The sequence below is a fragment of the Leptodactylus fuscus genome, chromosome 11 (genome assembly GCF_031893055.1).
Source record: "Leptodactylus fuscus isolate aLepFus1 chromosome 11, aLepFus1.hap2, whole genome shotgun sequence".
In the NCBI taxonomy this organism is placed as follows: Eukaryota; Metazoa; Chordata; class Amphibia; order Anura; family Leptodactylidae; genus Leptodactylus; species Leptodactylus fuscus.
The window spans coordinates 69,336,565-69,357,674 of NC_134275.1; the positions used below are offsets into that span (position 1 = coordinate 69,336,565).

General features: G+C 39.5%; 1 protein-coding gene across 2 annotated transcripts in view; it reads right to left on the reverse strand.

Moving 5' to 3' along the window:
• Window positions 1-21,110, reverse strand: part of AFF2 (ALF transcription elongation factor 2) — a 446,266-nt gene that overhangs the window by 37,330 nt on the left and 387,826 nt on the right. The window contains exons 10-12 of one of the 2 annotated variants that reach the window (XM_075260676.1): window positions 9,142-9,304; window positions 7,056-8,066; window positions 1,565-1,686 (exon numbers count right to left, since the gene is read on the reverse strand). In XM_075260676.1, coding sequence (XP_075116777.1) covers window positions 1,565-1,686; window positions 7,056-8,066; window positions 9,142-9,304 — 1,296 coding nt within the window. Of the gene's footprint in view, window positions 1-1,564; window positions 1,690-7,055; window positions 8,067-9,141; window positions 9,305-21,110 lie in introns of both variants that reach the window. The other variant, XM_075260675.1, reaches the window with a different exon arrangement.

Consider the following 21,110-nt stretch of genomic DNA (forward strand, 5'->3'; position numbering starts at 1 on the left):
GAAGGGTAGACAGAAGAAAGCATTCAGGAAGAGGAACTTCTCGTACGTATGTGAGTCTTATCCCGTACCACCATCAAAAGGAAAATGTTACATTTGTCGTGACCACTTTAGTTATAGGAAATAAATAGTCTCAGTAAATTAAGCCCATTTACTCTATACCTAAAAATTTCATAAATTTTTCGGAAATTAATTCCATATGGAAAACGTCACTCATTTATTTGTTGTAAATATGAACGGGTGTCCCGAGCCCCTTATCTGAAACTGTTTTAATACACTCATGGATACAAGATGCTGTTAAATTCATTGTCCAGCATAGAGTTTAACTCTCTCCATCAGTCCTATAGAAATTGGAAATGGAGCAGGAGGGTGTATGGGTGACCTCGGCTCCATTCAACCTCCTCTGCAATGGGGGCTCAGGATACCCATTCTATCATAAGTAGAGATGAGCAAGTACTGTTCGAAACAGCATTTTCAAATAGCATGCACCCATAGGAATGAATGGATGTAGCCGGCACACAGGGGGTTAAGAGGCAGGACACTGGCCCCGTCTGCGTGCCAGCCGGCTCCATTCATTCCTATGGGTGCGTGCTATTCGAAACTGCCGTTTTGAACAGTAATCGCTCATCTCTAATCATAAGTTATTTTACTGACATATGTATAGCAGTTTCCCACTAAGCAATGGCAGAAAACGAAGAGAATTCCTGTTCATTTTCCACCACCAGTAATTTCATCACAGTCTCGCCACACCAGATGTTGATCCAGTATATCGGCATTTTGTCGTGGCTTTCCATGCGGAACCTGTCCCGGATTTGGGGACAAAATCCTCCACGAATTCCACCGCATGAACATACCTTAAAGATCAGATATACAAGGGTGAGTCAAAAATTGTCCGCCCTCTGGTCATATTAAAACTTCTGCTCTCCTTACCATCTGTGCAGGTTGGAACATCAGTTCATTTGTGATTGCAATGCAAGAAAAAAAATGGCTGTTCCACTTGTGAAAGAAGAAGTTTTTTGGCGTCTGTGGGTATGTCTGGTCCCGATATTTATTGAAGACTTTGTGCACAGACGGAGAAAGTGTTTTGTCACAAATAAGTGCGTATGGATGGATAGAGAAGTTCAAGGAAGGCTGCATAAGTGTCACCCAAAAAGAAGGACGACACCCGTCCACGTCCACCACTGATGACTACATTGGAAGGACTAGCACCTGTTTGGTCCTCTTAAAGAAACCCTTCAAGGCTGAAGATTCACATTTGACTTCTCGCAGCTCAGCTTAAAACATGTTTTAATGAGGGAATATGAAAGATTGTTGACAGATGGATAAAGTGTATTAAAAAGCAGGGAGATTATGTCAAAAAATGATGTATTTGTCTTTTCTGAAAGTTGATTAAAATAAAGTTCCATAGCCAGAGAGCGAAGAATCTTTACTCACCCTTGTAAATGTTTAAGAAAGCCGCTATACAATTGAAATGAAAAAATATCTGAGCCCAGATTGTCATAAGATGCAAGACACAAACGAATTAATCATAAGGAATGCAAAGCTGATACAAAGTCTAAATACTCACTCTTTAGTGCTAGACGTCCTGCTACTAGGAATGGGGGAGATGCATGGCGGGAGTAGACAGGGAGCGATGCTTTCATCCAAGCGTGGCTTTTTGCAGTCAATTTGCAGGTCACTGCTTTCACACTGCTTAAAACGACATTAATAAATAATTTACAATCTTACAATGCCCTTTACAAGTTTTAAAGATGTATTACTTTATTATACTGTAAGATAAACAAGTATCTGTATATGACACGGCTCTATTATGAATGCATCCTGTGGCCTAACTGGGATGGCAAATTTCAATGGGGCCCATAAGTCAGAAGGGGACCCTGAGGTTCTCCTAAACAAACTAATTGTAGGGATTTGATATCCTTTGATGAATGGTATAATGGATTCTTATTGATTGCTATCTGCATTGAAATTTATGATCTGCAAAATGCCCATAAGTCCCATATTCTGGCAGGAGATCACTAACCTAAGAAAAGTGCAGAAGGTTTGGGAAGGGTTATAGTGACTTGTCTGAATGGAAGAGACTTTTGAGCTATTCGGGATATTTTACTCCATTCCCATTGATATAATTAGAAATGCTACATGACCATTATTTGAGGACTATAATATAGAGATGTACTGCCATGCATCCAAGTCTACCATTATAGATGTATACCACTATACATAGTGCTGAGCTGATCTAAGGGGGCATTCACACTTGCGCTGCTGTGTTTCTGTCCTAATCCCTGGAGAAACTGGACAGGGGGCGGCTTTCCGGCAATCAGTTTAAAAACCCATTCACCGATGGTAAGCTGTCCCCTATGCAATTTCTCCAGGGATTAGGATGAACACACCGCAGGAGGACAGGGGCGCACGTGTGAACGCCCCCTAAACCTGTCATGTTTGATAAGTTGTTTTATAGATTTGCTCCCTTCAATATGTATTTTTGCGTGGATACAAACATGTCTTGGGGCTTGTTGCCCTAATCTTTAATACTCTAGCCACAGAGGACTGGTGTGAGAAGTTGCATGGGGGGATTCCAAGCTGAACTTCAGAGCTGAGTTACGGTGCTCATCCACTCTAGTATGGGCACCGGAAATGGCCCCAAACAGCTGATCCATGCAGGGGCTACCTGTGGGATCCCCACTATTCAGATACTTGTAGCCTATCCTAAGGATGCATCATTAATAAGAAATATCTTGGCCAGCTCCATTCAAAAGAGTGCCACCATTCAGGAAAGGTCAATACAGATTTCTTAATTTTAAATATTGGTGGAAATCCAACTTTTAAATTCAGGTCCTTGAAAGTAAATCCTTTTAATATAATGAAATACTAGACATTCAAATACATTGGGGGAGATATATCACTAGCGTCAAATGACTCATGGTTGTATAGATCACCAAATATGTGCCACCTTTATTAAATTAGTACATATAGTATACTATGTTTGGTGCAACTTGTACATTTACACAAATATCTTGTGCCAAAATACATACTATTTTACTACCTATATAAAACTGTGTAGGTGTAAAAAGTGTCAAAAACTCATCATAAATATGCAATATATAATTAGAGATGAGCGAGTAGTTAAATACTCGATATTCGATATTCATTTCGAGTAGCCCCTCAATATTCGACTACTCAAATCGAATATCAAATCCTATTATAGTCTATGGGGGAAAAATATTCGTTTCAGGGGTAGGCAACATTCGATCAAATTATACTTACCAAGTCCACGAGTGAGGGTCGGGCTGGATTCTCCGAGAAGTCTTCTCCGTGCAACGTTCCTGCGGCGTCTTCTGGCTCTGAATTCACTCTGCCAGGCATCGGGCCTGGGCACAGCCGACTGCACATGCCCGCACTACAACAAAATGGCCGCTTACAGTCAAAGCGGCCACTTTCTTGTAGCGTGGGCATGCACAGTCGGCTCTGCCCAAGCCCGATGCCTGGCAGAGTGAATTCAGGAGCCAGAAGACGCCGCAGGGACGCTGCACGGAGAAGACTTCTAAAGGTAGGAGAAGAACCAGCGTTGATTGGCTGACTGTATAGCATTCGGCCAATCAACGCTGGTTCTGCATCAAATTTTTCCATTCGAATAGCGAGTGGTACTCGATCAAGTACGAGTATTTCGAATACCGTAGTATTCGATCGAATACCTACTCGACCAAATACTACTTGCTCATCTCTATATATAATATATACTCAATGAGTAAATCTTTCTTAAAAATTTTAAAATTTCTTTTTATCTCTAGTGCATATTTATTTTTTAGGATTACAGAACTCTCAGGTCCCCTGGCAGATTATCTAGGTGTTTATTACTGTATATCTAAAGGACATAAAAACCAAATCTTCATACTGACGTAGGTGACCCAAGACTTAGAGATGTTGCAAAACTAAGCCACTTAGCGAGATAGTTTTGCATGTCTTACTCTTTTAATCATAAAGTGTGATTATATTGCAATGGCCTTGATATTCCACAGTAGTCATATTAGTAAGGCGGTGTTCAGAATTTAGGCATAATAACAACTTTTACATTGCAAGAACAGAAGTACTGTAATTTAGCCTTCAGTGGGTCATGGGTTTAAGAGATCTCCTCTCACTGTGCTACAGTAGAGTGGATGAAGAACATATTCCATTTAACTAATGGGATTTAATGAGTCTCTTCAACAGTTTTGACCTTCTTTTGGTGTATGTAAGTCAGCTCTCTTCCTTATGAGCCATGTAATGAAACACATAACATCTATATAATCTACTGGAAACATACTGTTCGGGGGCACTGAAATACTGTCAACACTAGCATCGAGACCTACAGGAACAGTCACTTAGGAGTACATTGAACTAATGACTCCACTGTGCATAACAGGTTACAGAAGGCAGTTTCACTCCCCATGTACAACACTCATTATTAACGTCATGTTATAAACTAAAACACTGAACTTTTTTTAAAGTACACTTATAGGATTTTTAATGTACAGGTATACTGCCCATTATAGTATTTTCAGGAGCACTTGCATTAGTACAGCCTATTGAGCTGAGCCTACAGCTTGAGAATGGTGAACGGAACGTGCAAAGAATATCAGGTTTGACACATATAGACTTAAGAAAAAATGTATCTTTGTACCGTATTAGCCAGTGGATATGAAATATAAAGATTAAAAGTCCTCAGTAGTTGATACCTTTTTTTAATGGATAACAAAAAATGATAACAGATTGCAAGCTTTCGGGACTGCTATAAGGTCTCTTCATCAGGCTGGTATAACACAAAATCTGAAGGCAAATGTGCGTGCCATCAGAAATTGTGTCATACCAGCCTGATGAAGGGACCTTATAGCAGTCCCGAAAGCTCGCAATCTTTCATCATTTTTTGTTATCCATTAAAAAAAGGTATCAACTGAGGACATATAGATTGATATTATTTTTGCCATTATAAATAATTATGATATTTATTCACAGTAATGAAATGTTCATGTCACCAGATTGCTGGATCACCAACCCAGGTTCAGTGATTATTACTAGAGATGAGCAAACAGTAAAATATTCGATAGTCGTTTCGAATAGTCCCTCAATATTCGACTATTCAAACGAATATCGAACCCCATTATAGTCTATGGGGAAAAAATGCTCGTTTCAGGGGAACCCACACTTCGACTCAGGAGAGTCACCAAGTCCACTATGACACCCCAGGAAATGATGCCAACACCCTGGAATGCAACTGGGACAGCAGGGGAAGAATGCCTGGGGGCATCTTACATGCCCAAGTCACTGTATTACGTCCGGATCCCTGTCAGCTTGCGATATGCGCAAACTGACTTTTTCCCATAGGAATGCATTGACCAGCGTTGATTGGCCAAATGCCATACAGAGTACAGCATTCGGCCAATCAACGTTGATTCTGCCGGAGGCTCGTCTGTGAGGAGGCGGAGTCTAGATTGGTCCACAGCAGACTCCATTCTGGTCCTATCTTAGACTCCGCCTCCTCACAGACGAGCCTCCGGCAGAATCAAAGTTGATTGGCCGAATGCTGTACTCTTTATGGCATTTGGCCAATCAACGCTGGTCAATGCATTCCTATGGGAAAAAGTCAGTTTGCGCATATCGCAAGCTGACAGGGATCCGGACGTAAGAACTAGCGTTGATTTTTAGTGCGTTTGCCTTGTGGTATTCGATTGGAATTGAATACCTCAAACGGCCTGATATTCGATCGAATATCTATTCGATCAAACAGTGTTCGCTCATCTCTAATTATTGCACAAAATATGGCCACAATTTGCAAATTTTGTGTGAAAATATAAATTATGGCAAAAATCTTTGATAGATTGAAAGACCTCTGTTTTAGTCTATAATGTAGTTGAAGTCTCTATGGAATAATATTCTGGAATGTCTTTTCTTAGAACTCTAAATACAGAATTGCACAAGTTTCGTTCTTTACTTTTCCTATTAGCTCAAGATATCCCAAGATGAGTGGCGGTGAAAGAAAACAATATTCTATGTTGGTCACTACTCACTACACCCAAAAGAGTAATGTATATATGTATGAGTATGTAAGAGTATGTATGTATATAAGTCTTATTTCACTCATTTTAAGATATCTCAAGCCAAGAAGAAAGATTAGCATGCATACATTTCTACCTTATTATTCAACTTTTTGCATACACAGTGAATTTGTGTTCTATAACCGAAAAATTTAGATTTGTTCTTAAAATATATTACACAATTATTTTCATCTCAGACTTTTATCCCGAGTTACAGAAACAGAGTAGCCTATTGTGGAAAGACTCTTTCCATAAATCCTATTTACGTCTATGGAAATTATGGAAACCGTATAGCACAGTCAGGCCTGGTTCACATCTGCGTTTGGTAATCCATTCAGAGAGTTTGCTTGGGGACCCCTGAACGGAATACCGAATGCATTGACAAGTGGTGAGCAGTGAGAGCACACAGACCCCATAGATTATAATGGGGTCCGTGTGCTTTTTGTGCGGTGTCCGCAAGAGTCATTCAGAAAGAAAAGTACTTCACGAACTACTTTCCTGTCCGCATGACTCGTGCGGACACTGCACAGAATGCACAGGGACCCCATTATAGTCTATGGGGTCCGTGTGCTTTCATAAGTTCACCACTTGCCAATGTGTTCAGTATTCCGTTTGGGGGGTCCCCGTGTGGACTCCTGGAATGGATTACTGAAAGCAAATATGAATCAGGCCTCACTTGCAGCTGTTTACTTAAATCCCTTCTTGTGGGGATGAGTAGGGATAACTCTTTAAGAAATAAATAATTGACCTACATGTATAGCCATCTTAACCTGATTCTAAGAACTCACTGCATTGTGATCATTTCCCACAAAAGCCATTCAAAGCAATGGAAACAGTCAAGTTAAAGTTATTAGCTCCTGTTCACTTAACACGTTAAAAGACATGTTAACTTGGCTACATCTGTAGGTTAAAAAAAACTAAATTCTATTCAAGGAAGACAAGAAATGTAAACATTCAGTCCCCTAGAATCCCTCGGTAACCTTAACTCACCTTGTGCTTCCGTCTAGATTTTGTGGAATTTTTCTCAGTGGCTGTGGCTGGTGTTTGAGGCTTGTGTTTCAAGACTTGTTCTCTTATTTCATTCTTTAAGACCTCGTTCTCAAAAGTCTCTTGACCTGGTATTCTAGAAAGAAGATTGAGATCTATTTTCACCCATAAAGACTTAATCTCTTCAAATTCCCTCAGTGGTGATAGAAGTTCATTTTGAACCACAGGAAGAGGAGAAAATGGCTCCTCCAGATCGTTGTGAGTTTGATCAAGTGATAAACTGCTGCTATTGCTGGTTAAGCTGCTGACACTTAAAATGTTGCTGCTACAGTCTTTTGACTTAACCGGATTTGTAGGACCAGTGCATGCCTTTGATAACTTGACCTGCAGGACTTCCTCTTGGTCAGTGTTCGATTCTGAGGCTGAATCAGTCTCAACAAACTCCCTGGATTTAGGGACTAATTTATTTGATCCTCTTGCTTTCTTTTTCTCCGATGCACTACTTGTGCAAGTCCTTTGCTCCTTTCTTGGAGCAGTTTTAGCAACAGTGGCTTTTGTCCTTGCTTTTGGTGGCTCTTGGGTTTCTCGTACATCTTTTTCTTTGGGAGTGCTGCTGGTGGGGTTTGGTTTATTCCAAGAGTAGTCCTCGGCACTTGATGTTCTTTCAACCTTTTTTGGTTGTTTTTTAGCAACAGCTCTTTGTGGAGTGGTTTCGGTATGAGCTGGTGACTTTTGCTTAGAGAGCTTGGACTCTGGAGGTTTTTGGGGTACCCTAGGTTTGTTTTTCTCTCTTACTGGACTCAAAAGCTCTCTATCTTTGGGAAGGGAGTCTGACTGAGAGCTTACACTACTGAGTTCTCTTTTAGTTTCTTCTTCAATCTGTTGGTTATTCTGAGGTTCAGAATTATTATCTGAATGTACTTCGTTTTGGTTGTTAATTATTGTTTTATTATGCGGATTGACTTTATTTAACCACTTGTCTAGCTGCCACTTGTTTGTAGATGGTGGTTCAGGCTGTAAAGAAAACCAGGATAGTATCTGAGTCTTACAAAAGCCATGTATACAAAAATATTTTCCATTAAATAAAATTGATTTTTTTTTTTTTTTTTTTTTTTTTTTTTTTTTTTTTACTACAAAACATGCTAGTTTATTTATAGGAATGTCTAATTAGCAAACACATCGGATGCGTTCGTTAATTTAAAGCAGTGCCCCAGAGAAATCTAACAAAACAAGAATGCTCAATAATCCCATCAAATGATACATTTTTTATAATGTTAGTTTAATTTACTCTCTATTGGATACTAGGCAAACAGAATTCTCATTGTTTGCATATAGTATACACAGAACTGTATTTAAAGCAAAAAAACAGCAGGTTAGTGAAAGTCACAATGGAAAAATAAAACAAAATGGTTACGTGGTTACAATTTTATAGATACACCACTGTCTACCAAGAAGTATTTGGACACCCAGTAAAGTTTGGCGGAGGTGAGTTATGGTCTGGGGGTGTTTCTCCTGGTATGGACTGTGACCCTTGGTCCCATTGCATGGTAAACTCAACGTTGACGCCTATTGCACTATTTTAGATAACAGTGTGCTTCCTACATTATGGTGGTTCTATGGGTCAGACCAATGTTACTTCCAGGATGACAACGCCAGCTGTCATGTAGCGAGTTAACTGACTGGACTGGCCTGCCCAGAGCCCAGACTTGAACCCTATCGAGTACCTCTGGGATGAGTTGGATTGCCAAACTAAGGGGTGCAGCAGCTGTCCAAAATGGGTGAAAGAACTTACCTGTCTTCTCCAAGCCGAATGGAATAAAATACCACTAGCCATCATACAAGGACTTGAGGAAAGCATGCCCCACAGTGTTGAAGCTGTAATTGCCGCTCGGACCACAGGTGTCCAAATACTTATTGGTAGACAGTGTACAATATACCCGAAGCAGGTAATAGATCCCTCATTCTCCTGAAATGTTATAATATTCCCTAGTTGGGTTTTCCTTCAGCTCTACAAATAACCATTGACACATCCAATAATGAATTAACTGATACCACATATATAAACAAGAATGACAATACATGACGCTACCTCTGGGGTTACATTACGGTTTTCTTCATTACATTCACTGTCACTGGAGCTGCTCTCACTATCAGAATCAGATTCAGAGCTGGTTTCAGATTCACTGGAACTTCCCGAACCTCCACTTGAATTTACCAGGTTGGCACCATGAACTGTTGGCAAAGGAAGGCCACTGGAAAACACAAAGTGCTCACGATTATCTCAAAGCAAGTGCTTAGTTACATGTCTAACATAAATAAATCATTAAAATGTTACAGTACAGTAAGAGTTACTGAAATAATGGATAAGATGTTCTTGAAATTCAACAAGGTCACACCAATTATACCGTGGTAATGCTTTATTCGATTATAGAATGTACTTTTTTAAGCATTCTCGTGATCATGGGTGAGAAGCTATCAGAGCACCTTGTAGTACAATCTACGACCCTATTAATCCATGGGTTGATATAATTTGAGACTGATATATGGGAAACTATGTTGATTCACATCTGCTTTATAGCAAGTTTCACAATCATTTCACAATTTACAGCAAAACCACAAACTAGAACTAATTTTGTTGGTGAGCTCACCCAGTGGATTTTAAGTCTATATCTAAGGCTCCCCGCAAGTCCTCGGAAAGGAGCGGAAAATAGATTTTTCACATCAAAGAACCTTCCTTTATTTAAAAACAGCTGGTATATCATAAAACATTTAAAATAAACATATACATTTTGAGTACGTACTCATAGTAGAGTAAGACCACCACAAGAAGTATAGCTCACTGAAAGCTATGTTACCATGAAAAGTGTTTTTGTAGATATACAATTTGATATTTTACAAAAACAGATTCATGGTTTTATGCCGAAAAAAGTGCTGGGTGTGAGCTGTGTTCTGGTTGGCTCAATGTGACACTGGGGTGATACCATTCATGTTAGGGTGCTATACAGGATATCCCTTTATCTGACGTCACTTCATGCATGCAACTATTTGACCCCGCACATCATTGACTTTCTACGTAACTCATCTCCAACAACGACTTTGCACATAACGTTATTAATACAGAGAACTAGTTACTCTCCCTCATCTACTTTCCCCTTGTTATGGTCTAAATGCAAGAGGAAGCAGCTAACCTTCAGGAAAGAGATCTCAGTGTTACCAGTATTGTGTACAGTCAGTAGAGCGATTCTTAAAGTGATTATCCAGGATTAGAAAACATGGCTGCTTTCCAGGAAGTGACATCACATTTCCTGGTCACGTGGCAATGCTGCAGCTCAGTCCAATGAATGAGACGGTGCTGAAGCAGGGCCTTGAAACTAATAGATTTGAGGTTACTTTCCGAGAAAGAAGAGCAGCCTTGTTTTCTAATGTCTGATGACTCCCTTTAAGGCAATAGTCGTGAACCACTGGGTAATTCAAAAAAGGGAGTTTTTAAAGAAAATTTCTGCTGCAGATCTCAGAAATGTCTGCAGCACAAGTGGTTTTGTCACTAGTTTCAAGAATAAAGTGCATTTGGTGAACAAAGTGAAAAAAAAAATTGCCTGGTATATCTATATCATTGTGAGCTTAATCCGCTTTATGTATCACCATAATGAAGTCTAAATGAATAAAGTTGGTGTATACGCTAGCTTAGAGAAACAAATACACACACAGGTATTGTGAATATAGTGGGTTATGTTTTAATGGCAGGAAAAAGGTAGTTTAAATATATAGACAAAGAATGGGTTGGACTAGTAAAATTAGCATAATATGATTGGCTGCAAAGTTGTAACATAGTTCTGGCACATGGCTATTGGATAAGGCACAATAGAGGAGCCGTATCCCATTAGAGCTTCCAGGTGGGGGAGATAAGCTCTCTGGATTAGTTACCTAGTAGATGAGGTTGGATAAAGACATTAGTCCATCAAGTCCAACCTATAACCTACAATCCCTACAGTGTTGATCCAGGGGAAGGCAAAAAAAAAAACAAAAACATGAGGCTCGTGCCAATTGCCCCATTTCAGGGGAAAAAATTCCTTCCCGACTCAAAATCTGTTTAAAAACCCTGGATCAACGTGTCCTTAAAATCTCGAGTCCATAACCTGTTATATTTTTCTCTTCCAGAAAGGCATCCAGGCCCTCTATAGTTACATAGTAGATGAAGTTGGATAAAGACATTAGTCCATCAAGTCCAACCTATAACCCTACAATCCCTAACTAAAGAAGAGTGCAAAATTGGCTACGGGATCCATCCAAAATGGAGGCTGACATCCGTGACATCACCAATAAAGAAATATATTACATTATAATATGAATTTTGACAAAACATAAGCTTTTATATGCCAATATGTAGATGTCGTATAGCGTAATTGTGAACCAAAGATGAACCTACTGTAACTTGTATATCACAGATTTGGATTTGATAGAAATTATTCCCTTGAAGTCACAAGAAACTGGTAACATCACTGGAGTAGGAAGGTTCTATTAAGATCGTATCATACACCATATTTTGAGTGACTCCACATAGAGTATAATAAGAATGGCATCGCCTTTAGGAGTAAATCAAGTGTCATATCCATCCATATAAATTCTAAACAAACACAGGATAACAATTTGTAAACCCTACTGTTTCCCATACAAATAATATAGGCCATGTGAATTATTTATGTCTTTTATATTTAGAACTGCATTTACGGCAAGGTACGGTAATCTCATATTGTATTATTACATATGTCACTTCCTATCCTTTATAATTGCTTCATAACAAACATTCTGACTTATGATATAAGGGGAAAATCTCAGGAATACTTTGCATTGAATTATTAATGGTCACACCGGATTCATGTAAAGCTTCAGTGTTTCAATATTTGAATGAATGGAACAGATGCTAACAGTTTCTTAAATTTTAATCACTACAACTCGCTATAAATTCTCTGGAATACTGTCAAACATGTCAGGCTGGCAGCATTAAATACTTATTGGAAATGACAACCATTTCTGATAAATACAGTGAAACTAAGCCCATAAAATATTTATAAGATGATCTATTTTGAGAGAATTTGATTTGTTGAGATCGGGTCGTATGGGGCACAATATGTTGTAATTAGAGCCATGGTAAATCACATGTAAAAGTTCAAGTGTATCATTGTCAGGATTATGTCTTGGGTGATGAAAACAGGGAAGGTTATTTGCAAAACACAGCGTGTGACATTTTCCTGTTTTTGGACTACTTGGTTAAAATGCACATATTTTAACTAGAGTCCTATGGATCGGGGCACCGAAATGTCTGCATAGACTTCGGAGTCAATGGGCATCAGGTTATGTGCAAAAATACAAATCTAGTTTGGATTTGCTATGCTGAATACAGATGTGCCCTATACTTTTTCTCTTGACTGGACAGTTCCAGATATACAATAGTATCCAAAATCTTTAGGCATGTGTGGGAAAGAGACAGATGAACTTGAGAAAGCTGACATAATGAGTTCTGTAAACCCTCGTTCACATCTGCGTTTGGTAATCTGTTTGGGGTGTCCACATAGGGACGACCCCTCTTCCCCCGGAATGGAATGCCAAATGCATTGGAAGGCGGTGTGCAGTGAAAGCACATGGACCCCATAGACTATAATGGGGTCCATATGATCTCCACGTGCTGCCCGCATGGAACATGCAGACAGAAAAGTACTTTGTGATCTACTTTCATTTTTACTTTCATGCCTTTTTTCACGCTATGATATCACAATATGATATACTTGGTCAAAGTGATAGCCTAGCCTAGCATGCAAGATGCCACGAAGTGCAGAGTTGTCTGATTTCTAGAAAGGGGTAATTGTCGGGTACCACAGAAATGGTCAATCCTTAAGGGACATAGCAAGGGAACTGAATTACCCAAAATCGACAGTGGCCTATGTGATTAGGAAGTGGAAGGTGAACAGTGATTGATGGAATGTGCCCCGAGTAGGCAGACCCCCAAACTGGGAGATAGAGACCGACGAGTGCTGGCCAGAGAAACCGCACCCAACCAATGGCTCACATCTCACAGTTTCACCAGGCATCCAGGAGTATTGTGTCTATCAATACCATCTGTAAGGAAGCATCTGCTGGGGTCTACCAACTATTGGATATGGATAAATGTTGTTTTTCTATTCTATCACAGATGTCCATATATTTATTGCTAGACAGTGTAGTTGTATAATTGATACAAAAAGGGGAGTTGCTATGTCTGTCTCAACACCACTGTCACCCTTTAGTTCTCCTCTACTGGAATACCTAGAGTGGAAAACAGCAATGCCCATCACAAATGATACCTAAGTAAACTTTACAATTCAAGGTCTAAATACGACCTCATAAGAAGATCTCATGCCATTTTTTTGATGGGCTGGAGAATCCTTTCCATGAACATCAATATTAACTAAGAGTCCACCATTTCTTTGCTACTTGAACACTAGCCAAGACCAATTTAGAAGCATCACGATTTAACACAAATATGTCAAAGTAGGAAGCTTTTGGACGAGGAAATTTGCATTTCGTAATCTTGAGATAAAAATAAGTATTCCGAAGTTACAAAGTGAAAAACTTGAAACTGAATAAACTCTGAGAATGAGATAATAACACTTGACAAGTCTGACAAAGCATTTCCTCCTGAGGAATGAGTGTGTTAAAGATGTATTAACATCTAATAAATAGGAATGTCATCACTCTCTTATATGGGGGGGGGGGCAACTTCTGGGTTTCCAATCAATAAAGATAAATAAGGGTCCACAATGCTAATTCAGTGCTGCATTTCCTTTACTGGTAGGGTTGAGCCGATCTTGAGATTTTAGGATCGATTTTAAATCTGATTTCCGATCATTTTCCAGCCGATCCCAATCGTGAAATTTGCTCGATCGCTGATCGGGATCCGATCTTTGCCGATCCTGATCACTCAACGCTTCTTGAAGAGAAAAATATAACAGGTTATGGACTCTAGATTTTAAGGACCCATTGATCCAGGGTTTTTATACTGACTGCCAGATTGGAGTCGGGAAGGAATTTGACAATTGGCATAAGCCTCATGGAGTTTTTTGCCTTACCCTGGATCAACACTGTAGGGATTGTAGGGTGATAAGTTGGACTTGATGGACTAATGTCTTCATCCAAGCTCATCTACTATGTAACCCTAGGCAATGTTTCTCTATGGGAAAAGTCACTTTTAGGGTTGAGTCAATCTTGAGATTTCAAAATCTGATTTCCGATGATTTTCCAGCCGATCCCAATCGTGAAATTTACTCAATTGCCAATCGGGATCCGATCTTTTCCAATCCTGATCACTCAACCCTATTTACTGTTTTTTTCCTGCAGTGCTTCTGCCATCTGGAACTGCTGTTGTCTGTTCTTTTAAATGGAGCTATACTGCAGTTCTATCCAATAAAGTGGTATTTACACACAGTTAAGGGGGCACAGCAGTGAAGGGGTCACTTCATTCTAAGGATCAGTGAAAGGTCCCTGATGTTGCACCACTATGAATTATAAAGTGATGGTACATCCTAACTATGGTATGTGCCATCGCTTTATCGAAATGGAGTACCCCTTTAAGTTCCCATATTAATTTATACCGGCACTACTTTCTCTTTAAACAACTATTCCATGAGCTGTGACACGCGAATAACCCCAGTCACTACGAGAATATTCATCTGCTTGAAAATTTGCACTTGTAAATGTAAACTGGCATGCAAAGTAATTGCTACTAACTACTTATCACAGCTACAACAATCACATTGATTTTTGTACATTTAATTCTACCCTAAAGATGTTGGAGGATTAATGTATTGGCTTTTAATCCTTGTTGAACTAGTTACTTCTCCTTTCAACATCTACTGTTGTTTTATTCAGTGCGAGTCGGTACACAGAGAAGACAATTAGGTTGTAGAACTGCATAAGTATTTCCAAACACCAGGTGTGACTGTTCGATGTCTCATTGTCTCCGCACCTGGAAGACTGAATATAATAAGATATGATCTACCCAAGATGATGAGATTTGCATGAAGGATGCTTTATTGTTCAATTAAATCAATACACGGAATACGAAAAAAAAAATAGTTGCCAACGTTCGCAACATTGAAACTAATACAATCTGTCAATTACTGATTTGATTATTTTTTAGGTATTAGTTTAAATTTTAATTTGCATAAATGTTTCCACATGCTAAGTACTCTTCCCACGCGAGCGGAGTTTGTCATTTGGAACAAGTCATTGTGATCTCACAGCTTTTACTTCTACATGATCTCAACTGAATGATTTATTAGGGGGGATTCCGCATGCCTTGAACGCCTGTTTTTAATAGTAAATTTGGAGATATTTGCAGGCGTGACATGGGTGGTACCACAGACTCCAACACTTTTTACAACATTTTCAGTTTATTGGTGTAACATATCCTGTATACAGTATCTAAAATCTACAACAACAACAATCTGGAGTTGATTTCAATGTAGGCGTCCAGCCTGGCAGAGCATTGTGCGAGTTATGAAGAGGCAGATAAATAAGACACACTTTCTGCCAGAAACAGGAGAGATAAGATAAGATACAATAAGATAAGATAGTCCCACCATGGGGAAATTCAATGTGTTACAGCGGTATAGATATTACAATAATAATACAAATACAAAAAGCAGAGGCATTGGGAATGCCAATTTTCATACATCTACCCCATAGTGCACTCAACTCTTCCACATACTTTATTTAAAAAAAAACAAAAAAAAAAACAATGACAACATTATAGACACACAGCTCTTCAAGTCAGAGAATCTATAAGGCCTGGTTAACATCTGCATTTGGTAAATCAGTTCGGAGAGTCCACACAGACTACCAAACGCATTGGCAAGTGGTGTGCTGTGAAAGCGCATGGACCCCATAGACTATAGTGTGCTTTCCGCGCAGTCTCCGCACAAGTCGTGCAGACAGGAAAGTAGATCGTGAAGTACTTTTCTGTCCGCATGTTCCGTGCGGACACTGTGCGGAAAGCACAGGACCCCATTATAGTCTATGGGGCCGTGAGGTTTCACTGTACACTGCTTGCCAATGCGTTCGGTAGTCCTTTCTGAGGGGTCCCCATGTGGAGTCCCTGAATGCAGATGTGAGCCAAGCCTAAATCTGAAATAGAGGGATGTCCCTCCAAAGGTGTTGCCTTATGGTGTTCCTGCCTGCAGCAGAGCCGCAATGAAACGCTAAATAATTGCAGGTTATATCTAATTATTGCTGTTACCCCATGGCCAATAATTGAGACATTACCCATAATTAATCAATGTTTCATTTATTGATAAGTGTCCATAGCCCCAGGCCAAAGTGTGACTGTGCTGTGGCAGGAACACCATGTGGCAGCAACCTAAACCATTCCCCATAGCAAGCTATCTGGGCCAGGGTTAGATACCAGGCTCTGATACAAGGGAAACCTCCTGCTTATATGAAGGCAAACAATGACACGCAGTATGAAACATCCTGAACTGGGGATTGTAAGAGATGACATTGCTGCTCAGTAGAAAAAATTCTTGCTATGGTAGACTCCAGTTGTCTTCATACTATATTACATCACCCCCCATATCTGGAGTTAGTTTAGATAGAGTCTGCATCGGTGTACTGTCAATGGAGGCAGACCAGGCAGCTGCTATGAAAACTGTAGAGTGGCTACTTGTGTAGTATGAGATTACTGTAGCACTTCAGGACTATCCAGCAAGATGGGCAAGGACCATCTGGAGGAGCAGGGAATATACCAGGTTAGCTTTTTTTTTTTTTTTTTTTTTTTTTTTTTACACACTACAGTCCTTTCTTTTATGACTTTTTGAAAGTCCCTTATTTGCCCATGCACACAATGTAACGCGGCGCTCATTCTGACACGTAAATTTGCGTCAGAGTCAGCGCTTCAAAACAGAATCCCATTGACTTTAATGGGTTCCGTTTAACGCGTGTAACACTGGGAGGCTTTTTAACCCATTGTGTTCCCATTGTGTTAAATGGAACCCATTGAAGTCAATGGCATTCTGTTTTGAAGCGCTGACTCTGACATGAGTTTACGTGTCAGAATGAGCGCCGCGTTACATTGTGTGCACGGGCCCTAATAGGTGTAAATTATCATAAAAAGCTACAATATCTGTAAATAATTGCTTTCAGCAGTATTGTATTACTTTGTTGCAACTTAATGCAAAATCTTGTATGTAAAAAAAATAAAAAATTGCAAGTCTGGAGCACATAAAGGGGAGGGCCTTACTATTGGAATAATTACTGACTCTCTCCCGCGGCAATAGAGACAGGGATCCAGAGGTGGCTACTAATGTCTGTAATACTGACAGCCTTATGTACAATAAATAAACTTTGCTGGTAAAATTACACACAATGCTTAACAGATATTCAATTACTGAAATAATCAAGAAAATCGACTTGCCAAGAGTTTTGACTGCAATTTGGCTCCCTGGCTGCAAGCAGTTGGCTGTTCTATCATTCCTAGTATGGCTGTTCCTTTTGAGAAGTTTCCAGGCTCTCACTTTTTTTATCGTCTCTGAATCCAATTACGAAAGACATAATGTGATCTATTATTTAGGGAATCTTGACACCCTTCTTTCTGTTGTTCAGAGCGTCTCTGTAATTGAGGTAAGCACAGGTGTCGCTCATTACGGGCCATTGTGTACCGTCTGAATTCGGGGAATCACAGTATTCACATGCTTTTTAAGAGCTGCTTGTCTGAATAACAAATAGGGCTGATTCAGAGGCTGCATGTACATCATTCATTTAGGAATACTAAAACATCTGCCCCTCCAAAGCACTAAGTGCCCTTACCTTTCCACAAAACCTGTTAAATGGTCACTAACATTTAAACAAACTTTGCATAGATCAATAGTACAAGCAAGTATGATTATTAGAGAAAAATGCCTCTTTCCCTACATATCAGGTTTCATTTCCTCCTCATTTTTCCTTGCTAAACTGACATACACTGAAATCATTGCTGAATTCTGTCTTGATCTCGACAAACTAACGGAGACAAGAAATTATAGGTTTCTATAAGGACAGGGAAGAAGGGAGGAAGAGTTCAGAGAGAGAGCAGCAGTGACACAGACAAAGGCTGCAGCAGCTAATAGTAAGTTTTATAGCTCATCCAAATTTATTCACATCAGTACTATATTGTTCTTCGCAGTGCTGAGTAAGAGAGAGGTTGGAAGCTGAAACTGTCCTGTTTTCTACATATACAATATATGGCAGAAATTCTGGTTTTCGTCTGTATGCAAATGAGTTCTCTCGCAGCACTGGTGGTGGGCACCAACGTTCAAATAGCACCGGGGGCGTCCCCAATGTTGTGAGAGGAATCTCCAGACTCGTGAAGAGCCCGTTCCTGGAGAAGATGGAGGCGGTGCTGGAGAGTTCTCTAAAAGCATTGGAGACACTCCTAGTGCTGTTTGAGCGCTGGGGCCTGCCCCCAGTGCTGCGAGAGACCTCATTCGAATACTGACTAAAACCGGGATTTCTACCAAACGGCGGCGTGGAGAAGATATCTAAAGGTAGGAGAAGAATAGCCTTTCTTAAGGCTATTCCTACGTGTTATCGATCAAAATTTGATTTCAATGGTAGAATTCCTTTAGTATTCACCTAAGCCCCTCCCAACATTTATATATATATATATATATATATATATATATATATATATATATACACACACACACATATATACATATATATATGTACATATATATATATATATATATATATATATATATATATATATATATATATACACAGAATTAGTAATAAAAATATATTTTTTTAAAATGTCAAATATTTTGGATTTTTAACTTTACGGTATGGGAAAATAACAAAATTCCTTGTTTTGACAGATTTGCTATAAGATTTCTGGCTTGGTGAGGAAAAAAAAAGTTGTGTCAGGGTCATTGTGGGATCAATTGTCCTCTAGCTATGATATAATGCAGCATTCGAATGTTAGGCTGTAGGTTTGCCTTGACATTTATTATGTATCCTATGCAGTTTGTTTATTCTGTAGAACTTTATGTGTCTATAGGAGCATATGGCAGAGAATATATTGGTTCCCATTAGTATTGAGTAATCACGCAGAACTACTAAATTTTTCAGCTGTGCAGCTATTCAGTGTTATCAGTGATCCCAATTAGTCAGATTGCCTAGTGTTTTCATATTCAGGGACACTGAACAAGAAGCAATTTGCACAGGCACCATAAAAGAAACACCTGACACATGTATAATGCATAAACTATTAGAAATGGATAGCAGAATATTAATGGAATACTTTACATGACAACTGGAATTGATTTTAATTCACAACACTAAGGGACTCAGATGTATCTCAGATTAAGAAGATTTCTATTGTTCTTGATAAGGTTCATTTTTATAATTGACTTTCTAATATAGAATATGTCTTACTTTTTATACAAAGATGCCATTGGTGTAGTGCCAACGGAGGCAGACCAAGCAGATGCTATGGAGTCTGTAGAGTGGGAGGCTTGGGACTGAGTGGTTACAACACCTGTCCCACACTACTGACTGCCAACATAACGCTATTTTACTGATGAAGCTACGCGGTACTCACTTCTACCTGCATGAAGTTCAGTCTCTATACAGCGATAGGCAGTCTACTCACTGCTGTGGCTTTAACCAATGAAAAAAAACAAAGTATAGGGTGGGCCATAAGTATGGATACACCCAGATAAAATGGAAGTGGTTGCCAGAAAACTGTTCATTGAGGAACGTTCGGACCTGACATCCATAATGTGGTGGTGCACCATCTTGCTGGAATAACTCAGGGAATGTGCTAGATCAGGGGTAGGGAACCTTTGGCTCTCCAGCTGCTGTGAAACTACAACTCCCAGCATGCTCCATTCACTTCCATGGGAGTTCCCAGAACAGCAGAGCCAGTATGCATGCTGGGAGTTGTAGTTTTGCAACAGCTGGAGAGCCGTACGTTGCCTACCCCTGCGCTAGATGATCTAACACATCATCACGCAGCAATTGCAGATACCTAGTGGAATTTAGGTTTCCATTGATTAAGATGAATCCAAAATGGCGGCTTTGCTGATGTCCACCATGGGTGTCACCCGGCCTGAAATGTACTAATACTTCACAAACGGTAAGGTGATATCAGCAACCACTTCCATTTTATCTGGGTCTATCCATTCTTATGGCCCACCCTGTATTTTTGGTTGTACAATTGTTATGGCATTTGAAGCCGATCCTGCTGATGTTTGGCCCTTTGCCATTTGCTCTGACTTGGCTTGACATGCCCACAAATCAGCAGCCCAGTAGATGAGTATCTCTATAAAATGCAATGCGTTTACTCTTCCCTGGCTCAGGGGCCACTAGGGGATTCCCCTGTGGGCCAGTCTGATCATGCGGATGGGATGGAGGACAGAATATCTTGAATATGGACAGACACGCAGTTTACAAAATTGAACACATAGATCCACAAATTCGGGACAATTTGCACTATAAATAGATCGCACTCATTAGTTTAGTCCATTTGCTCAGATTTCAATGAAAATATAAATACCTGAATGCAATGTTTAATATAAAATTCTATACTTGTGGAGGTTTAATAAGGATTTCTGGTATTCTATCATTTTTGGTTTAGGTAAAAGTCAACTAAGGTTTGTCATAAAATTGTGGCATTACACCACTTACTCTATATATACAGATTGAGTTCTCTTACCCTGTAAGATTCCTTATTAATATAGATTTGATAGATTGTTACAAATCTAATTTATGTCCCAACGTTGAGTAAAATTAGAATAAAATCAATAGATGCTGTTCCAATTGACTGAATATGAAAGAGTTTGTGGAAACCAAATTAATTTGGCCATCCAATATTCAAAAACACAGCCTGGCCCTGTGAACATCATGCAGTGGAAGGTGAACCTATAGCTACCATAGGTGTTGGTTCTTTGGGTAAAAAATGAGAGAATAACATGTAGTATAGCGACAGTCATTAACACAATTAATCTTCTGACACGTAAAGAGACAACCTATGGGTAGTGTGGTCTA